A 22,056-nucleotide genomic window follows, 5' to 3' on the forward strand; every position below is an offset into this window, starting at 1 on the left:
TCTTACTGACAATGGGTTCAGGTAACATATTTTACAATACTCATTGCATTGGCAAGTAAAAAGCCAGTATCAAATGCGTGTCCTGTTTCAATGATTGTATGAGATCTTAGAACATGCATTTTTGTATTAACCTCGCCTCTGGATATATGTGTTTCTGACAATTATTTTTTTCTTTATACCAAATTTATCACTTATTTTTAATCTTATTATATTTTATGTATTTTCATAATTCAAATTACCCTAAGATAACTCATGTACAAACACATGAATGTATGTAAGCAGAATACTAACTGTGTTTTTACTCATAACTGATCTTAAAAAATAACAATATTCTTATAATCAAATTTGAGGTTTAATATTTTATGGTACTATAATTGAGTCATTCACTCCCAAGTTTATTGTATATTGTTTTTCACTTAAACAACAGTAGTTTAAATTTTGTCACAGCTATAAATTTCACAGTTCACTAGGTTGCTGTCAACTACATTAATTAGCAATATTAGTATTCTACATTATGATTCATATGAACACAAATCACAATCTGCAAATTTAATTGAATTTCAGGTGGCAATTTTCTCACCTAGAAACATTCAGCAGTTCCAAGCTTATGTAAAATTGCTATTTTTCAACTAAGAGAATATGTTATTGTGTCCTTGTTATAATTATCAATAAGTGCTAAATTTAACTGAATTAATGACATCTTACTTGTCCAGACAATGATAGTGTCATTTATTCTAGATTCAGGTGTGTATAGGGGAATGTACAGAAGATTTATTTCCTCCCAAAAGGACACATTGTTATTTATGGTTTTAAAATTATTATTATAAAACTTAAAATAATCACTAAAGAGTTATGCTCATAGGTCCATTTTAATCAAATGGATAGAATAAATGCTAGTATATTTGAATAATCCTTGGATCATTTTATTAAAGAGCACATTAAATTAATGATATTGGGAAGAAAAAATCAGATGTCAAAGTCATTAATTTATGAACTTGAACTATTAGAACATTTGCCCTTGGACATATCTGTTGCTTAATTATAATTTGTTTATATTGCTACAGTGAACCATGTAAATTTATCATTGAAATTTCCCCAGAGGTTGAAGAGAGTTTTGAATCACCTGAGACACCTCTAATTCTTACCATTCAGACTGTTGCCTTAACTCAGCCAGCTGATGGAGTCGTTTAAGTGCTTTTTCTTGTTTCTTCTCATCTTTCCATGACTTGGAAGCTACATTTCGAGCAAATTCCCGTTGTTTTAATTCTTTCAGTCTCTGTGGACAAAGAAGAAAAACAGAAATAACTAATGTATTCTTTTCCATCCACAATGTTCCTTATTAAATTTGGTCCTGGGTGCAGCGGTGACTTTCTGGATAGGGAGAGTAAAACATCTTATCCCTTAATGCTATTCTCTGCTTCGTGATAAATTTAGTTTTCAACTGGATTATTTATTAAAGCTTGTCACAATCACTACAGAAATATGCTGCAAAGCTGGACCCCAGTCCTTGCTGGGACCACCCTGGCTACATAAATACAATAATCTGTGTGCCTGTAAAAATGTAAATGGGGAAAATGTGCAATATATGAATGGATATGAAGGGAGAGGAGGTTATGGGATGCACTTTCCTCTACCATTGCCCCCAACCCTCTCACTTGTAGAAGGTACTTACTCTTATTTATAAAAAAATGATGCTATTAAATACATTGGGTGAAATAAGCTTGTTTTGGTGAAGAGCATCTGTTATTGTGAAATATTTAGTTTAAAGCTCTAAATGTGATTGTTAACTTTTTCCCCCCTAGGGGAAATATTTACCCAATGCACATTTCTTTATTGTATCCAAGAGGACAAAAATGGGTCAGAGTAGAGGGTCGGCCATATTTGATTTAAATTAACCTACCACTTCTTTTAATTAATCTTTCCTCTAAAATAATTGGCTTACATGCGAATTGGATTATACTCATTACCTGTTTGGATTTCTACTTCAGAATCCGCACTAAGCACATGTAATGATATTGAACAAATTGAGAAACAGTCACAATCCAATGAGCGTCTTGAAGTTTGAGGCTTACTCCTGAACTGAGAGTATATTTATATATGAAGATTAGCCTTTCTTAATCCATACAAAATGACTGTAAACTGCCTGAATTCTGTATCCATTTAATTTGTTTTCATTTCCCAAATCCACTATAAAAGATATTTCCCAGGGATGGCAAAAACCACATAGCTATCAAGCGAGGTAATAACGCTGCAGTAGACTATTTCCAACCCCCAGAGCAAGGGCCAAGACCTTTAATGATCATTAGGTCTGTTCTTGAAAGGGAACATGCTCATGGGAGATGGTGGCCAGATAATTGCTTCTAGGCTAAGCATCTGAAGAAGGAGGCAGGTCAGTCTTTCAAAGACAGAATATTTCGAGCACAAAGAATAATAAGAGTTTCATAGAACTCAAAACAGCCACAGGGAGAACAGTGGAGACCATCTGAATTCAATTTTTGGCAAAAACTTCAGAGCCTTTTAAAAACACAGAAAATTTCAAGAAATAAAATTATGGCCCTGGTATTATGAGAAAAAAGAAAAGAAAAAAAAAAGGATAAACAGTTCCCTGGAGTTGATAAACAACAGAGAGCCCAAGAAAGAGTAGCGTTGATCAGAAGATAGAGAAGGGCTAATAAAAACCTCCATTTCTACTTAGGCTTCTTCTCACACTTCCTCAGCCTCCAAATGTACGAAAATCTAATTCTTGGAGTGAAGGCTCATTTAATGAGCAAAGACCTTTTGAAAAATTTCCTCCACAATTTAAGAGCCTGCATAAAATACAGCACAACTGTGTCAAATTTAATATTATGAGTGTACAAAACCTGAAAATCCTAGAAGAGGATATTGATTCATTTACTGACAATATCTGATATTTGACTCTTATTATTGGAATCTTGTTTTAAACTTCCTGGTATACCTGTTTCTTTCATTAACCTCCCAGATTCCAGGACAGCACTTCTATCTCTGAATTATAGAAACGATTGTGAATTCTGTCTCATTCATCCTACAACAAATACTGTTAACTCCTACTATGTAATAGGGTATAGCAATTTATAAATCAATTATTTTCCCTTCAAGGGAGGCAGACAAGTAAGCAGATACTTATATAAGATAGTGCTGACTTTCTTAATAGGGGTAAATACCAGATGCTTTGAAGATTATAGGAAAAGTTAAGACAGATTGGCAGGTGGAGGGGGTGGTGGTGAAGATTTATTGTGTTGAGAAAGTTAGCAAAGTTAAAGTGTTTTTAAGCAACATAGAAAAATGGAAGAAGAGATTTTGTTTAAAGATATCTAGCCACAAATTTGACGCCAATGCTGAGTGCTCAAGACTAAACAGACAAATAAAACCCTTGAGATCTACAGAGGGATCTCAAGTTTCAGAATACTCATTAGCAGTGCATGTGTGTTCTTTACTTGGCCTGAAAATACTCCAGGCCAAGGAAAGAACCAGCTGAATGAATTACAAGCAACAGTGCCTAACATTCATGTATAGTCAGGAATAATGTCATTTCTCACCAATAAAATTAGAAAAACTCATGGGACGTTAAGTATAGAATCCAGGGATGTCCTGCTTTAGTAAAGAATAATTAACCATAGACTGATCACTACTTTGGAATTGCCTATCAAATAAAAAAAGCAAGAAATAGTTCTGATTCCAAGTAGCTTAGCTGTATTTCAGAACCTAATTCAGGAATATTTATAGAAATATAAAAATAGCCAGCAAAACAAGGAAAAACTAATGACATCTAACATCCAATCAAAGATTATCAGGCATGCAAAAAACTAGGAATTCACAGCCAAAAATAAGGAAAATAATCAACGGATCAAGACCAATACAGAACTGATGCAATGCTAAAACTGACAGAAAAGTTAATTAAGACAGTTACAACTGTATTACATATGTTCAAAAAGTAGAGAAGAGATGATAATCTATGGGACAATTTGTTAATTGCAGTTTCTGAAGAAGGGGGAGAGGATATTTACATATACAATAGGTAAAAATTTTCCAAACTTTCTGAACACTGTAAACCCCCTGTAGGTCCCCCAAACACTGTAGATCCCCCAACAAACCACAAGTTCAGGAAACATGAAGAAAATCACACCCAATGCTCATAACAATAAATTTTTTTAAAGTCAGGAAATAAAGTAAAATTTAAAAAAAAAAAATCCAGAGAGAAATGACAGATTTCTTTAGAGAAGACCAAATAGTAGGATGGCAGAATAATTCTCATTGGAAGCAATACAAGTGAGAATATAATAAAACAACATCTTTAAATTTCTGGGAAAAAAATTTTAAACTTGTCAAAGTTAAATTTTATACTTAGTGAAAATACCTTTTAAAAAAGAATGAGATGAAGTTCTGGTTAAGATGGCAGACTATGTAAACACTGTGCTCACCTCCTCTAATGACCACATCAAAATTACAACTAAACTACAGAACAACCATCACTGAGAAAGTATCTTAAAAGCAGCAACAGAAAAGCAGTTAGTTACATATATGGGAGCTTCCATAAGACCATCAGCTGATTTCTCAACAGAAACTTTGCAAGCCAGAAGGGATTGGTATGAAATATTCAAAGTGATAAAAAGCAATGACCTACAGCCAAGATTACTCTACTTAGCAAAGCTATCATTTGGAACCAAAGGACAGATAAAGAGCTTCCCAGACAAGGAGAAGCTAAAGAGTTCATCACCACCAAACCAGTATTACAAGTAATGTTAAAGGGATTTCTTTAAGAAGAAGAAGAAAGATAAAAATAAGAATGATAAAATGGCAATAACTACATGTCTATTAACAATTAATTTAAATGTAGATAGATTAAATCTCCAATCAAAAGATATAGCATGGTAGCTGGCCAGTGTTCTCAGGGTGTTTTTGCAAAGTGGTCATAGGACCAGCATTGGAGCAGGAACTGAAACTGCATTAACTTTGTAAAAACCACAGCCCACAACCTGTAGCTCCCTGGAACCCTGCCCCATTCATCTAGAGCTGTTAACATCGTTTTTATACTTGGAAAAACATGGAACACACAATTATATAGACCAAAAAGATCAATAATTTGACTCATACTTAAAAGTTAGATAATACATTTAAAGGTTGATTTCAAATATTGTTAATTTAGAAAATTTGTATGGAAAGATTCAATTTTACCTTAAGACTTGTGACCACTAGCACACATTACAATATGGGGGACTGGGGTTAGGAAAGCAGTTTGTGGCTATGAAACAGATAAAAACTAACTAGCCATTGGGGAATGGAACCCATGGCCTTCATCTCATTAGTACCAGGTTTAAACCAACTGAATGAGCTATAAACGGATAAGATTTTGATACCTAGCAGATGGATGGATTTTCATTCCTTACTTAAAATTCCTTTCTAGGCTCCATATTATTTGTACAAAAATGTGATAACGTTTCTGTTATGTGGAAAAGATGGGGAGGGTTTAAAAGAAGAAGGAGAAGGAGAAATAAAACAAAATATAACAAAAAAAAAGATTAAAAGAAAAGGATGTAAAAATGTATACCATGTCAATATTACACTAGAAGAAAGCTGGAAGAGTTCTATTGCTGGAACAGAGAGTAGATTTTTAGAGTAAAGATATATTAATAGGAATAAGGAAGTTTATTTCATAATAATAATGGGGTAAATTAATCAAGTTAACAAAAACGGCCTAAAAGTGTATGTACTTATTAACAGAGCTTCACAATACATAAAGCAAAAAGGGATAAAACTGCAAAGAGAAAAAGTTCAACTCACAATAATAACAGTTTTCTAATGCCCCTCCACCAAACAACAACAAAACGCTACTCACAAATACCACACTTCTGGAAAAGGTTACACCACATGGTCATGCCTATTATAAAAGACCCTTCCAAGTGTTGATTTGACTAATGAAAAGAGGATTGTTTGACTCTGGACAAGTAATGCGAACTTCTAAGAATCCAGAAGTCAAATTTTGCCAACCTCGTATTTTAGCTTGGGTTTTCTCAAGTTTCTAGTTTTTTATCCTAATCTGATAAAAATCAATTTATTTAAGCAACGGTAGCTGTCAATTTATTTAAGTATGGTAGCTGTCAATAATCCTACTCAGTTTAAAAAAGTAAACCATTTGGGGGAAAAAAATCTTTAAAGGTATGTAGTTGATCAGCTTTTACTGAGAACAGCTCAAGACAAACATATTTCAGAAAAAAAAATTGCTACCTTACAATTTACAATGAACTATAGAAAGCTCAATAATCAGTTGTTTGCCAGTAGGGACTCAGGATGAACAGGTTAGAGTAGGTGAGAAGTTGAACCTCACAGGGAGAGGAGGGAAGGAAGACAGAGAGTAGCATCTAGCCATAGAGGGAACACAACAAAGTGTCTGGTTTCCAGAAATGTTTGGATGGTACACACTCAGTGTAGGGGTTAAGAGAAGAATTCTAAAATCAGTCAGACCTGAGTTTGTGTCTTGTCTCTGTCACTCACTAGCTGTGAGACTTTAAGGAAGTTACTCAATCTGCCCTAACTTCAGTTTATACATTTGTAACTTGGCAAACTATCAGTATTTACCTTGTAGAGTTCGTAGAATTATTATTTGAGTTGAGAAAAGCAAACTGTTGAGGACAGCACATGCTATATAGCAAATGCTCAATGAATATGAACTATTATCACTCTCCAAGGTAAGGAACAGTTAGATTTCATGGAACTTTGGGAAGCAGGATGCATAGGAACTCTTGATTTAACCGGCAATGGGGAGCCATTAGATCATTTGATTCATATTCTTATTGAAAATAGAACATTTGAGTGATTTTCATTTAGACAGTTTTACAAAACTGGTAGGTGTAACATTTTCTAAAGAAGAAGACAGAGAAAGGAAGCATGCTGGGTACATTCCTCACCTTTGTCTGGAATAATTTATAATGTTTAATGGAAACATGTCAATTTCTGTAAGTTCAAGATCATATGTCACTAGTGAAGAAAATCATAAAATTTGGATTAAAATATGATTAGTTGTCAGATATTCTTTGATAAATCTTATTTAAAGTTTGCCTTTGGGTGTTAATGTTATTCAAAATGGATCTCAATCAAGAATGAGGGTAAAAGAGTGGGCATCTTGTATTTCCTAGGGGGAAATAGGAACATCTAGGTCCTGTCCTTGTATTTTTTTAAAGACATTAAAAGAGAAATGGCAGAGCAGATGGTCTTCACAGTCCTGAGGAAAGCTTACCTGCCATGGCCTTTGCCCTGATCAGTGCAAAAGGACTGACTCAGGGGTCAAGGTAAAGAAAGAAAAGTAGTCTTCACATATCTTCTCCAGTTTTCATCATGCATTTTATCCTCTCTCAGCAATAAGTGAAATAAGACTTATAAAGATATACTTGCTAAAATACATTTTATGAAATACTTGGAATTTAATTTTCACCTCAGGTTCATTTTAAAAGCACAAACTAAGTAATCTTTATTTCCCTACCTGCCAACAAGAATGCTTGTCACTTGCATTGCAAGTGGAATTCAGCTGTGAATAAATAAATGAAGAGGGAAGTTGATTAGGCCAGCGAGTGTCTATGTGTTTGGAATATCAGTGCTCCCAATATCATTGCCTACCAGTCAGAACAGGCATGTAAACACCTGCCCACTCCAGTAACCACTCTCTGTTCCACTTCACTGAAGCAGAACACACATGTGAAATGGAGTTACTCAAGTGTATATACTTCTTCCATCCTGCACTTTCATCCATGGATCCCAGGGTACTTCGCAGGCATTAATGTTTTTCTTTACAGCAGAGCAAAACCCCAATGAAAAAGGTCAAACTTATTAACCTCATTTTAGACATGAAAAAACAAACATATAGAAGGTTAAATGACATGATGTATACCAAAGGAGAGACCAAAAAAACACACTATTGTGACATGAAAACAGAATGTCTAGTATTCCTAAGAGTTAAAGAAGTCAGAAAAACTTACGTAAAATTCTAGACATTTATAATAGTTTCATTTTGTGACATTAAAAGTCTGTACAGTTCTGGGATACTGCTCATTGTTCGGAAATGTTTTTATCAAATGATTTGGGCAACATTCATTGATCATTAACTATAGACTAGGAGAGGGTATAATTTGAACAATATAATCAATATATGAGAATTAAATTACATAAAATTTCTTGATAATTTCTCAGAAAAATTCTCCCTGTTGAAATTTTCTGTTTTTTTGCATGTTGTTATCTTTTATGTGATCTGGTAGCTATACAAAGACAGATAGTAAAAATAACTAAAATGTTTTTTTAAATGTCTCCCATCTTAGAAGCTACAGTTCAGGCTCCTAACCAGAGGAGTTCCCTGCTGTGTTCTGCGATGAATGCATCTGTGTACCGTCTCTCTGATGGGGATTCCCTGCTCCAAGGACCAAGCGTGCCGCAGGTAAGCTCAGAATGGGTCAGAAGAAATGATATTCTGCCTCCATCTTCTTCTTCACAAGTGTTAAGTTAAATACTTTACAACAAGAGCTGGAAAATTCTTTTTACATGTGCTAGAATATGAATTGCTCAACTCTAAATCTAATTGCTGATTTTAAGCAAGCTGTGCTTTAACAGTCGGGATGTAGAGATTCCTTGTCAAGCTCATTTCTGGACTCTTTGGCTGTGCCCAACTTTTAAGAGAGGTAGAGTCCGGCCTAAAGACACCACTATTTCAGCACTGATTTGGGGATGGTTCTAGATTGTAGGACAACTTGAAATTGTGGATCATGTAAAAAATTTCTTTATAACCCCAAGTAGCCTGTGACACCTCCATGGCTGAAGGAAGGGCATATACTCAGGTGCTAAAGATATGTGTCCCAGGCAAGCCACCACTTCCACGGTCTAGGACCCCCTGAGAATAAGGTTTCCAGGTGGGAATTCCCGCCCGTTCTCAGGAAGTTTTTTGCTTTCCTGTTCCCAAATCCGGAGAAAAGTTGGTCGGGAAATCGGGAAAATCGACTCCTTGAACCCAGGTGGTTGGGTCGTATTGGCCATCACTTTGTGTAAACAATTCATAGTGGAGAACAGAAAACAGTTTATATCTCTGGATTCGGGAATGGGAAAGGGAAAAAAAAATTCCTGAGAATGGGTGGGAATTCCCGCCTGGAAATCCTACCTGAGAAGCTCTCAAATGGCCATAGACAGCTCTAGTATTCCCGCTACTTCTGAAATGTTACCCAAATTCTTCCACCCTCTAGCTATTATGGTCAGGCTCCAAGTCAGCTGCTACCCCAGGCACAAACTTTTATTTGTTTAAACTGCAAGGTTTATTTATTTTCTGCACTATGGCATAACCTAGAAAGCCATATTATATCAGGTAAGAATATAGCCGATACTGCATCAGCATTAGTATCTCTAGCGACTGCCCTGAAATGAATAACAGCGTTACAAGGGAAGTCCTTTGGCAATGAGTAAATGGGAATTGTTGTTCAGACTGAGTTAGTACACGTCAAACGGCTTTTAATCTCTACCCTTCTCCATGTTCACAATGTGATAAGAACACACCTGCCACATTCAAACCACATTAATTCCTATGAAGTGTCTGCAGAGAGTATGTTCAGGTCTGGAGAAACCCAGCATTTCTGGAATGAGCCAAAGGAAGTTCATTATGTAAAGATTATGACTTCAGTAAGCATTTGATAGACTGATGATTTGTTAACAATGCCACAAAACAAATAATTTTGTGTTTCATCACAGCTCTCTCTAGATCATGAAGAATAAGCTCAATGTGAGAAACATAAGAAAGATGTTCGGCCAGGGAAACCCAGACACTTTTGCTCATGCAACAGCATTTCAAAACTATCACCATTTCCTTAGAGAAAAAGTGGAGAGTACCAGAATATTACGTACATTCTTTATAGCTTGGCATGTAAATTACCTATAGTTTATCTTTAAAAAGTATTATTCATACCAAAAAAATACTCATATAAATTTTATAAATCTCCATCTTTTAGAAATACTTCTAAATATCAACATGTGGAGTTTGAATGGGTATCAAAAGTGAACCATTAAAGATATTTTTCTGTGAGAGTTTCAATACTATCTCTAGCACTCCCCCCTGTCACATGTGGATGAGACAAGGGCCTCAAGGAAAGCTTTTATTTTGTTCGTTTTAAAGATCAGGAGTATTAATCACATTTCTTGTGGGAAACTTTCAGGAAATAAGTGTGTTTTTTCTGCAGTAGGCCCTAAGATTCTAAAAAGTTAATCTTAAGAAAATCCCATGGCAGACCTCTGCTCTCCCAGAAGGTTGTGTGGTTGCTGTCATGATGACATTTTGACTGGGCAGGTTATTATCCAGTGCATGCAGAGTTCTCTCCCAGCTACGTGACTCCTTCATGTTTATCCCCTCTCCATTCAGTTCCTAAAGAAAACGTAACCTAGCACTCTGACTCATCTATCCAGCTGTTTCTTTTAGAGCAATTTCTTGTATTTCAGCATCTTGTATGACCTAACATTATATGATTTTTAAAAGCTCTTTCAATGTCTACTTCATCCTCCCCACTCTTTCATACCCTACTTTAGGGTCAGCGATCCTTACCGAGAATACTGCAGGCAGAAGTATTTAATCTGTACATACCTGCAAATTTAGACTGTCTTAGTGCAGGGAAAGTATTTTGAGATTTCCTCATTTTCCTGCCTATATGTTGTTTTGAAGTAGAACTGTCTTTGAGAAGAAACTATTAAAATAGAATTAGGAACAGAAATAAGAAATAAATGAAATTAGACTCTGGTGTAAAATTGACTTTTGAATCATATTACTCTTACACAGTAAATAGAGATGATATTTTTAAAGCTAAAGATAACAGTTAGTAATGGGTTGAGCTACATGTGTCAGAAATTTGGCTACAGTGGCTTAATTGAATAGGTTTATTTTACTCTGAACCAAGAACTACATTCAAGCATGCTACAGTACTTATACCTTCTCCAGGAAGCCCACAGATCAATCTCCTTTCAGTTTTCAGTTTCTTCCAGCTTAAACATGTGGCTTTATCCTCCTGGCTTCAATATACCTGAGAAATATTAGGTATCAAAACTACATTCCAAGAAGAAAGAAAGAAGAACTAAGGACACAAGCTGACTACACTTTTTTCATCTTAAAGACAACAGCCTTTTGTAAGTTGCACCAAGTAGACTTTTCTCATGTATCATTTGCTACAGGGATGTCACATGCTATTGACATTTAAGTAAGCGTTGTAGGAAATCCAGATTTTTAGCTAGGCCTGTGGCCACCCCTCACTTAAATCTGGGTTTTGTCAGTAAGGAAAGAAGGTAGTAGGGACATTGAGTTGGTAACCAGCAGTGTCTGCCGTATTAAATTGCTAAATGTCACCAAAAGGGATGGCTGCAGCTAGTGTTCAACAACGTGCCCTGTTTCTTTCCGCTATTAAAACTCTGCTCTACAAGCTCTGAGTCATTGGGCTGGAAAGCATGATACAGAGAAGTTTCCAGATCATTTTACTCAACATCCTCATAAAGACCTTCATTAAAAATGACATATTGTCTCAAAAAAAAATTTGGAGTTGATTTTCTACTTAGGTATATAGTGTTAGAAGTAGGAGACAGCAAGCTAAGGCCCCTGAGTCAAATCTAGTCCTCGGGCTGTTTTTGTAAATAAAGAGTTATTGTAACACAGTGACAGGAAAAACAAAATCTTGTGAGGTGTTCTAAATTAAATCACAGTGGCTGGAGAGTGAGAAAAAGAAAAAGCAGCCTGTTAATAGCTGTGCACCAGCTCTGACAAAAGATTGCTCATATTCCTGTTTATCTGTTGGAATTTAGGATTCATTTTCAGGTGGCTATTTTCATCATTATCCAAAAAGGAGAATAGCCAGGGATCATAGAACCCCACGAGCCTCCACTTCTTATTTACACATGGATTTTTCAATCTACTGCCCACAGCTAATCCACAGGCGCAGCGGACACTGCTTCCTTGCAGACTCTGCACCTTCTCCAGATTTGGCCCCACTTCAGCCCCACCCCCCACCTACTTGATATAGAAAAGCACTCAACAACTCCAGGATGGAAGGCATGTTGTGTTTTCACCTCGCCATGCAGCTGGTGGTTCCGACTTCATTCCCCAATGGCATGCTGGGAAGGCCTAAAACATCCTCGCTTTAAGAAAGTCTTTCAGCCATGAGAGTTAAAACTTTAGGTTAACAGCCATGCCCATTTGTTTACATCTCATCTCTGGTGACTTTCCTGCTGTGATGGCCAAAGTAAGTCCTTGCAACAGAAACCACGTGACCCACAAAGTCAAAAACATTTACTGTCTTGCTCTTCAGAAACTCTGCCACCCGCTGTGAGTGAAATAGCGCTATTCTTTTTAGTTCAAGATGAGGGTGGGGGTTACTTCTATATTTACACACCACATGGGATATTTTCCCAGAGAGAAATGGCCAGGCCAAGGAAAATGTAAAGAGGCAGGTAGTGGTGAGAAAAAGATGTATCTGGAAGGAATACGTTTCATTTAACCGACAGTAATAAATCTGAAGCTCCAGAATACAGAACTACCAGTGCTTAGAGGATAACTTTTAGTATCCCTATTATGATATTGACTTATCTTAGCTTTAACATTACCAACTTCCTGTGGGAAATTGACTGAACCGAGCCTGACTTTGCTAACAAATCAAGCCCTGAATATGCTCATTGAATAGGATCCTGCAGAGCTATTAACTGATCAGCTAATTTTCGGAACGCAACCGATTGAATCATTTCTTATTTCAAGTGTTTTACTGGCATTGTTCACAAAAAACAACATTAAGCAGATATGAGATTCACGGCCTTTTCTATACTTTGCCTATCTTTGCATAAAAGTACTGCTGAACAAATACATAAGAAAAATACGGATAGTTAAGTCAAGACTGGATATTACAAAATAATAAGGATCATCATATCTGAGGAACAATAAAAAGACTCATTGGTTTTGGGTATACTCATATATACCATGTTTCCCCAAAAATAAAACCGGGTCTTATATTAAGTTTTGTTCCAAAAGACGCATTAGGGCTTATGCTCAGGGGATGTCATCCTGAAAAATCATGCTAGATCTTATTTTTTGGTTAGGTTTTATTTTCGGGGAAACATGGTAGTTGCAAATGAAACTGATAACTACTCATTTAAAACAATTTTATGCTATTTTCCCCAAAAAGTATAACTTTATTAAGTGCATTGTGGGAGACATGTTACGTGCTTCATTGTGAATTGCAAGAGCCTGGGAAACTGAGATTTGAGTTGAGTATATACTTGAGAAAAAATGGATTTTAGGCAAGGCTGTGCATCTTCTCCTTTAGTTTCATTTTTCATTTCTTCATTAAATAACCTAGATTTTAAATCTATTTTAAAGCAGAAATTATTTTCAAATTTTTCATTTCCTAGACTATATAAGTCCACTTTAGTTATTTTATCAATAATTAGTGCCTCTTTGACAAGGAAATACTTTGATTGGAAATGTGTTATTTTTAAGATTGAAATTATTTGAACAAAACTCTATCAACATCCATAGCTATGACTACTCAAAAATAGTATTTCACATGTGTTTTCTTGCAGTGATTGCAAAACCTTCTTGGAAAAGTATTCCACATGAATGAAGTTCAAATTTGTACTTTAATTTGAAGTGGCAAGATACTTCATAAATCTTAAACTTTCAAAACATTAAGTAACATTTTTTTCAAAATAAGCCACTCTTAGATTTTTTTCAGTAAAGATTGACAATTAAGAAGAATATAATATAAGTGTGCCTTTATGCAAATTTATAACATTTGTATAAAATTTGGCCAAGATTTAAATGACTTAAAAATTTGATGAATGCTATTCACTATTTTTAAAATGGTATTATGAAAAAGAATATTTTTAGTTATGTCTATACTTTTTCTAAAACTCTATGCATTATTCATTATGTGTTTTATATCTCCAAATATGTTCATTACATAAAACTTTTTGGTTGAAATGCATAAGCACCAAGAAAGGCTGCTTAGATTCATTTTGACTTTTAAAAATAAAATAACATCAATTATAAAAAATATATAATTGCTCTCACCAAAGAGCTTTTCAAACTAACGGAGTCATATCATAATATTTTATAATATAATGCCCAGTAGTATTGGGTATATGAGGAAACAGCATGTTCGTTCACTCTTGGTATAAACTGATGCAATCCCTCCAGAGAGTAATTTAGCAATTATATTTCTATATGTGTAATTCCCCTGACTCAACAATTCATCTTCTAGAAATGTATCCCTCAGATATAATTACACATCTGAACAAAGGCTGTTCCTTGTAATATTGATAGAATTAAATGGAGAGGGAAAAAAAAAAGCTGTTTAATTCCTGAGTCTTTTTTCTTAACCAGTACTCAAATTGCTTGCAATAGCTTCTTTTTTCAGAATAATATACAAGTTATAACCATGTCTATAAACTGTATTATTTTTTATTCTTTTGTATGAAAGTCTCTTCCTTACCCTCATTCCTGAAGTTGGCTGAGTTAAAATTTGAAAAGAGTCTACAGCATTACTTTTGCTGTTTCTGTTGCCTTAAGAAATATTTGAGTATAAAGAAGAATTCATCAAACTCAGTGCCTAATCAGTAGATCAGTAGCCTCAAACTTTTACCTTCTCAAGACCAGAGTCACATAACATCACAGCTTTTAACACTTGTAAAAAATAAAGTAAATAAAATAAAGTAGGGCATCAGTTGAGATGAGGATGTTTTCAGAACTAAATATTGAAAATGACAATTGTGAGTCAAAGTAAGTGGAAATAAATATCATAGGAGTTGGGCAGAATAAGAGCAGAGTGAGCTGGAGACAAGGTCAATGGTGGGATTCTAGGCCTCGGTGAACAAATCATGGGGTTCTTCCTATTTCCTTCCTTATGAAGTGCTCAACCTGTTTTCACACTTAAATCTTTGAAAAATATAATGAGGTACAATTAAAACGGAATAAGTTAATGTGATTTAGTTAATGTGATTATGCAATTAACTGAAATTTGTAATTCAAGTAAAAACTATCTTCTTTGATATCTGAATTGGCTGTTGATTGAAGACAAATTATGCCTGGAAATAAACTCTGTTTGGGCAACTCACTTATCAGCAGTTATTAATGATGCTCTTTATTTACCTGTTATTTCATTTAGTTTATTTTAATCAAAGTCCCTAAAGTAATGGTAATTCAAAATTTGGACAAAAAATTATTAAATCTATTAGGTATGGTTATTTTAGAAGGCCATACATTTTATGTTTTCTAAACAAAGCCATCTAACCATTAGTTGCTTTACAAATTATTAGAATGAACATGGAGATCACAAAAAAAAGAAAGGGAAAAAAAAAGAAAAAAACACACATCATTATTGTTCAGGTTTAAATTTTTCAGGTTTAAGTAGATACTATACCATAAGTAAATAAATTGCATGTGAACCATCAAATAAACACTAGTGAGCTGAAATATATCTCCCTTTGAAAATTAATACCAGAAATAAGAAAAAAAAAAAGAATATATAAAACAGTCTGCTAAAGACTGAAGTCTTACCAATGAAGTCTTCATTTCCCTTGGGGATATATAGTATTTGTGTGTATCATATTTATTATCATGACGAAAAATTGAAAATGATTCAGAAATCCAACTATAGAAAATGGTTAAATAAATTATGATACAGACATTTGTAAAATACATCTATGGTGAGTTACCTTGGATATGTGCATTGGGACAGATACAGTGTTTACTCAGTATCACACCCTATTGCCTCCTTCCTTGTTAATACAACCTATTTTTTTTTTTTTTAAGGGATCTTGCAGCATTTCCTTGAACTCAGATATACATGTGATCCTGATCTTGCCACCATCATGAATAAACTACTACAATTTAGCCAAAAGAAAATAATAATAGACTCAGTTCTCTGTTTCCACAAACAAAATTGTCTAATGGTTGCTATGTTCTTTGCAATGTTTTAAAATATTTAACAATAATGTAATAATAAGAGCAAACACAAAAAGCAAGGATGACATACAAGTATTAGGTACGAGGTATGATCAAACAATATGGTGAAAGTTTAAATTAAAAAAAAGATAGTTACGATAAAAGACACATTGCCATTAATCCCCGTCAAATACTCCCCCTCTCTTTGAACACATTTATCCCATCATTCTTGCCACTTTCTGAAATAGTTTTGGAAGTCCTTGTTTGTGAGTGTCTTTAGTTGCACTGTCCTGGCTGCTTCCATGTCCTGAATCATTTTGACTTTGGGGAAGAGATAAAAGTCACATGGTGCCAGATCTGGTGAATAAGGTGGATGAGGACACACCACAATGTTTTTATTTGACAGAAATTGCCATACACCAGAAGGGATGTGTGACACGTAGCGTTGTCATGATGGAGGATGATTTATAGCACACTTTAAAACACACCTCCTCTCAACCATAGCTCACACCCAACGGACTACACCGAACAAGTTGAAACTTGCCACACGCTGTTACTAAGGTTCGATGTGCCTCTTCTTGTATAGAAGATCCCTGCCTTTTCACTGGATGGCATTCAGCAGCAGCATTCACCATATTTTGTGATCACAATGGAAAGGCTCCATGTCACATATTACTTCTGGTACTGCAATTTCTGTCAAATAAAAATATTATGGTGTGTCCTCATCCACTTTATTCACCAGATCTACCACTGTGCAATTGCTGGCTCTTCCCCAAAGTCAAAATGATTCAGGACAATGAGGTAGCCACAACAGCACAACTAAAGACACTCACGAAAGAGGACTTCCAGAACTGCTTCAGAAAGTGACAAGAATGTTGAGATAAGTGGTTTCAAAGAGAGAGGGAGTATTTTGAGAGAGATTAATGGCAATGTGACTTTTACTGTAATCATTTTTTTTATTTAAACATTCACTGTATTTTTTTATCTCACCTTGTACAGGCTCAGTTAAAAGTGCAAATGCTTTATGCATATGAATTCCTATAATCTTCACAATAAATCTATGATATAGATACTGTTATTATCATTCCCATTTTACAGCTAGAGGCAAAACCAGCTAGACAGAGAAGCTGGCAGCCAGGACAGTTTAGAGCGTGGCTCTAACCAGCCACACTATGTATCTCTAATTCAAATCTGCCTTACACACAAATGGAGGGAAATTCTTTCTAGGTGAAAATATTTTGTGCCCATTTAAATTTCTAATTTGGTACTTCTTTCCAGAACTTTATTTCCTTTTTACCTTTACACACAGGCAAATGAGATATTAGAAGATGAAAACCATGTCTTTTGTCAAATGCCCTTCCTTAAGTTAGCAGCCAATGGGGATTTGAACCTAGACGGGAGGTCCATGCTTTAGAAAGAAAGCTATCAGCTGCCAAATCTCTGGGGCTGACACTTCAACTCATCCCTACAGCTGAGTGTTTGAAGTTGGCAGGTTCTGCTAAAATGCAATTATTGTATCTATTAAGAAGTGTGTAAGTGGGGAGGGGGATGGTAGATGAGGGTGAAAGGGATCAAATATATGGTGATGGAAGGAGAACTGACTTTGGATGGTGAACACACAATGTGATATATAGATGATGTAATACAGAATTGTACACCTGAAATCTATGTAACTTTACTAATAATTGTCACCCCAATAAACTTTAATTAAAAAAAAAAAAGAAGTGAGTTTGAAGCAAACACTTTAAAGAAACTGAACTTCAGTTCCTCTTTAGATTTTTTTAGCTAACAAACATTCTCTTATACACACACATAGACACATGCATGCCCCCCCTTGTGTTTTCATTTTTACTATAAATATAATGCTTGTAATATAAAATGAAAAATACAATTGACAAGCTAAACAAGCCAGGAAGATTTTATTCAAGATTGTAACATAGGAGAGGGACTATTGCAACAGGGACTAGAAATTGAGCACAACTCCACTGAAACAAAAGGCAGGAGAATTTTCAAAGGAGATATGTACGCAGTATTAATGGCTGGGTACGCTAACGGAAAAGTACTGAAAGATTTTTTGGGGAGGTCCATCAGTGTGATTAGGCCATTCCTGCTTACAACTTGTCTATTACTGAAGTTAGGTTCCTATCCTCCCGCAGAGACTGGGCAATAGGTGCTCTATTTCCTTCCATGACTACTTTTCGAAGGTATGACTCCCAAGTCTTGAGAAACACATTTCTGGACTATAGAGGATTTACATCTCAAACTGGCAGACAGATAATTTATAACTGCAAGTTTAAAGTAAATGTTCGAAGAAAAGGGAGGTCAGGGGCCTTTCTAAAGTCAGGAAGAAACCTGTTTAAAGTTTAATAAAGTTGAAGGGAACATTAAGATCATGTCAGTCACTAGAGAGTTTGGAAAATGCATATGCACCCCAAAGAAAGAATTAAAAATATTCATCAACCTTATTTATTAGCAAAGATCCCTGTTAACATGTTTGTGCTTGTCTTTTCAATGTATAGGCATCATTTTTTTTATAAATATAAAGTTTGTCATACATGCAGTTTTATTGTATTTTCTATCCAATTCTTATCAGAGTTATCAAACAAGTGAATTCAGATGAAAATTAGTGTATAATGACTACAACAAAACAACAAGAGCCCACATGAATTATGAGATTTTTTTATATGTCAGGCAGTATGCTAAGCCCTTTACTTAAATATTCTGACTTGTTTTTTCCCAAAACCTGTAAGTACTACTTGGCCCTACACCCCATTTTTCTTAAATGAGAAAATTGAGAATAAGAGATGCTGAGTAACTTGTTCAGAATTATCCAACCAACAATGAGTTTTATAGAATTTATTTAAAGTCCAAGCTGCCTACCTCCCAAGCCCTAGTTGGTAATATCTACACTCTTTTTTCTCTGATAGATTCTTAATGTACTTTGGGACCCATTATAACTCTCCCTTGAATCATAACATTGCCACCCTCATAGGACCAAGATTTTTAAATTGTATTTCAAAAGTTACATTTTCCATTCCACATAAACTATGGTTTTAAAACATGTATCTATGAAAACTTTGAAATGTTCATTTGTTATTTAGCATCTCAACTTTATCATGTCTCTGTGCCAACAGCATAAGAACAAGTGCCTTCTCCCTGGTTAACAAGTGAAACCTCTGGGATACAATTCAACTTCAGAAAAATGATTATTTACTAGAATAAGATTCTAGCCAGGAGGGCTTTGCTTTTTCCAAAGGCATGTGACTTACTATAAGAAAGCCAATTATGCTCCTTATTATACTTCAGTCAAATTTACTAATTCGCAACTCAGATGTGTCCCAATCTAGGGTCTTAGAGAAGATCTCAAGGAGCTTTGTAAAATGCTATCAAAGTTCTCAAAGCAAATTGATTTAAATTCACTTTTAAATAAGTCTGATCCAGTACTCTAAGCAGTATGGTGATAAATTCAAAATTATCGAGAAGTTGTAGAAATAATTGAGTGTTATCCAGGTTGTTAATTCTGTTCTGTGAGGCACTGAGCTAGGTGTTATGGATGAGAGAAGAGGAAAAAGATGCTCACACAGCTGAGAACATGCAAAGCGAAAGCAGATATGCACACGATAGCCAACAGGATGGTTTTTACTTGTTAGTGGTAGAAATCTGCTAAAACTAGGGATGATTTCATGGAAGGGTATAGGGTATTTCAACTAGGAGACATGGCAGGAAGTGTAGCTAGGCTACAAAAGGGACTGACACCAAGAACAAGAAAACTATGAACTGATGATTTTATGTGTCACTGAGGATTTCATAATCTCCCATTTTTTCTTCTCTGGGCACACAATGTCATTCTTCTGTCTCTCTCCAGCATGCCTTTCTTTGTTTTGGAATGTATTGGATCTGAACATGGCCACTCCAAGCTCCAGCTTTACTATGTCCCAAAATGACAGATTCTCTAACTCTGATTTGTAACTCATGGAGGGAAAGAATGTACCTGGCAAAACTAGGGTCAATATTCCATCCAAGTCCCAATTACCTGGGACAGAGTGAGTAAGAGCTGTGACTTAACTCTCATTTAGTAGGAGTTGCAAGTACAGACAATGTGAAAAAGGACATAATATACTCAGTTCTCTTATAACTGGGTATAGGATAAAGGAGAAAATGTTTAGTACAGGAAATTATTGTTTGGTTACATACACAATATTAATGCACAGCAGAATGTGATAAGAAGTTGTCATGCAGAGTGCCATCTGGGGTCTCTGGTCCCGCTCCCCACATAAGAACGCAGGGCATGGTGAGGCCAAAAAGGAACACCCACGGAGCCATAGGTAGGGGAGTCATACCACTATATTCTCGCTGGAGGCTGGGTTGGAGACACAGGACATAGGAGCCACACTATCCGCAACCTGCTGTCCACTTCTCTCTGCCAACCAACTTCACTTGCTAGCTGCAATCCACTGTGCTAACAACTGCTCCGTGCTTGTTAGCTCAGCCACCATCTTCTTGCTAGCCCCCATTTTGCTGCTAGCGTAGCCACAGCAGTTCTATTAGGGGCCAATGGCTCACTGGTTGCAGCTGACGGCCAACTAGCCACAGCTGATGGCCATCCAATCACAGTTGATGTTCATTTACTACCTGAGCCAGAACCTTTCCACATGAGGCCGAGAGCCTGGAAACTGCACTCCTAGCTCTGTCCCCACAGAAGTATACAAGAGCTTTAGACAAACTGTTATAATAATGAAAATGTAAGAGGTTATTTTGGGTCATATATACTCGCATGTATATGTATGCATGTATGTATGTATATTTGTGATGTGTATATATATATATATATATATATATATATATATATATCACAATATATATATTTGCAAATAATTGCAATAACATGATATTTGATTTGATTGTTCAAACTTGTCATGAGTTTTTCATATGTAGTTATAGCATTTAAAGTGAGCATTAATAAAGATATTAATACCTATCCTGAATTTAGTGCTTAATTTTTGCCAAACATTGTTATGAAATGTGTTAATGCATTACCTCATTAAATTTTTAGAACAAGACTGTGAGGTAGATCCTATTATTTTCCATATCTTATAAGAAAGAGTAATTGACATTAGAGAAAGTAAGAACTTGCCAGAGATCACACATCTGAAGAGGAACGGAAGAAGGATTCCAACCTATGTTTCTTTAACTAGTTCTCTTAACCACTATGCACTAATATCATTCCACGTCCTGATGATGGTAGAATTTTGTTAGAGAATGGGATTCTAATATATTTTGTGGAAGACTACAAGGGAAAAGGCAAAATGATGGTAACATCCTTCTGGAGTATTCAAGAAAGATAAGGAGATATTTTAGCTGAAACATGGGACATATATGAAGAAGATAGAAACTAACCTTAAAAGGTAAATCTGGGTCTAAGCCTAATGGACAATGGCAACCATGTTAAGCAGAATCGAAACTTAATTGAAATGGTTCTTGAAGAAATTAAGCATGATCGTAATATTGTTTACAGGGTGAGTTGGGAGGAGAAAAATGAGTCAGAAGTTTCCAGTAAGGAGACTGTTTCACTGTCTTGTCAAGATCATCCAATGCAGTCTGCTTTATTTAGTTGATATAAAAAAATAAAATAAAATAAGCATCTTGAAGCCATTCATGAATGAGGTTGGGTAGCCAAGAGATCAGCTAAACTCTCCTAAAGTGAAAAGCTGTCAAAATAGTGAGTGGTAATCTTAGGTCATCTATTACTATTTCTTGTTTATCAGTTGTTTTCATTACAGGAAAAAGAAAAGAAAGATAAGAAAATAAATTGTAGAAAAATACCAGTCTCTGAAATTATCTGCCTAAATGCAAGACATTTTTCTCAATTCCCTATCCATCAACAATTCCTATTTGACTCTTTCTCTAAATTATAGCCTGTATTAATAGCTTCCACTCTAATCCAAGCCATCATCATATCCTTTCTGGACACCGTAGTAACATGTCTATCTAGTCTCTCACCTGCCAATTTCACCCTCTCACTTCTACCTACTGTTAGCAAAGCAAACAAAGCAATCAGTTCAAAACATTGTTCAGATTAAGGTTCTTACTTGATTAAAACCTATGGT

General features: G+C 35.3%; 1 protein-coding gene across 1 annotated transcript in view; it reads right to left on the reverse strand.

The window, feature by feature from the left end:
• The window catches only part of ZNF804B (zinc finger protein 804B), a 467,621-nt gene that overhangs the window by 11,057 nt on the left and 434,508 nt on the right, over positions 1 to 22,056 (reverse strand). The window contains exon 3 of the mRNA XM_019716413.3: positions 1,146 to 1,276. Coding sequence (XP_019571972.3) covers positions 1,146 to 1,276 — 131 coding nt within the window. The remainder of the gene's footprint in view (positions 1 to 1,145; positions 1,277 to 22,056) is intronic.

The sequence above is a fragment of the Rhinolophus sinicus genome, chromosome 4, assembly GCF_057876585.1.
Source record: "Rhinolophus sinicus isolate RSI-liver-muscle chromosome 4, RSI-T2T, whole genome shotgun sequence".
In the NCBI taxonomy this organism is placed as follows: Eukaryota; Metazoa; Chordata; class Mammalia; order Chiroptera; family Rhinolophidae; genus Rhinolophus; species Rhinolophus sinicus.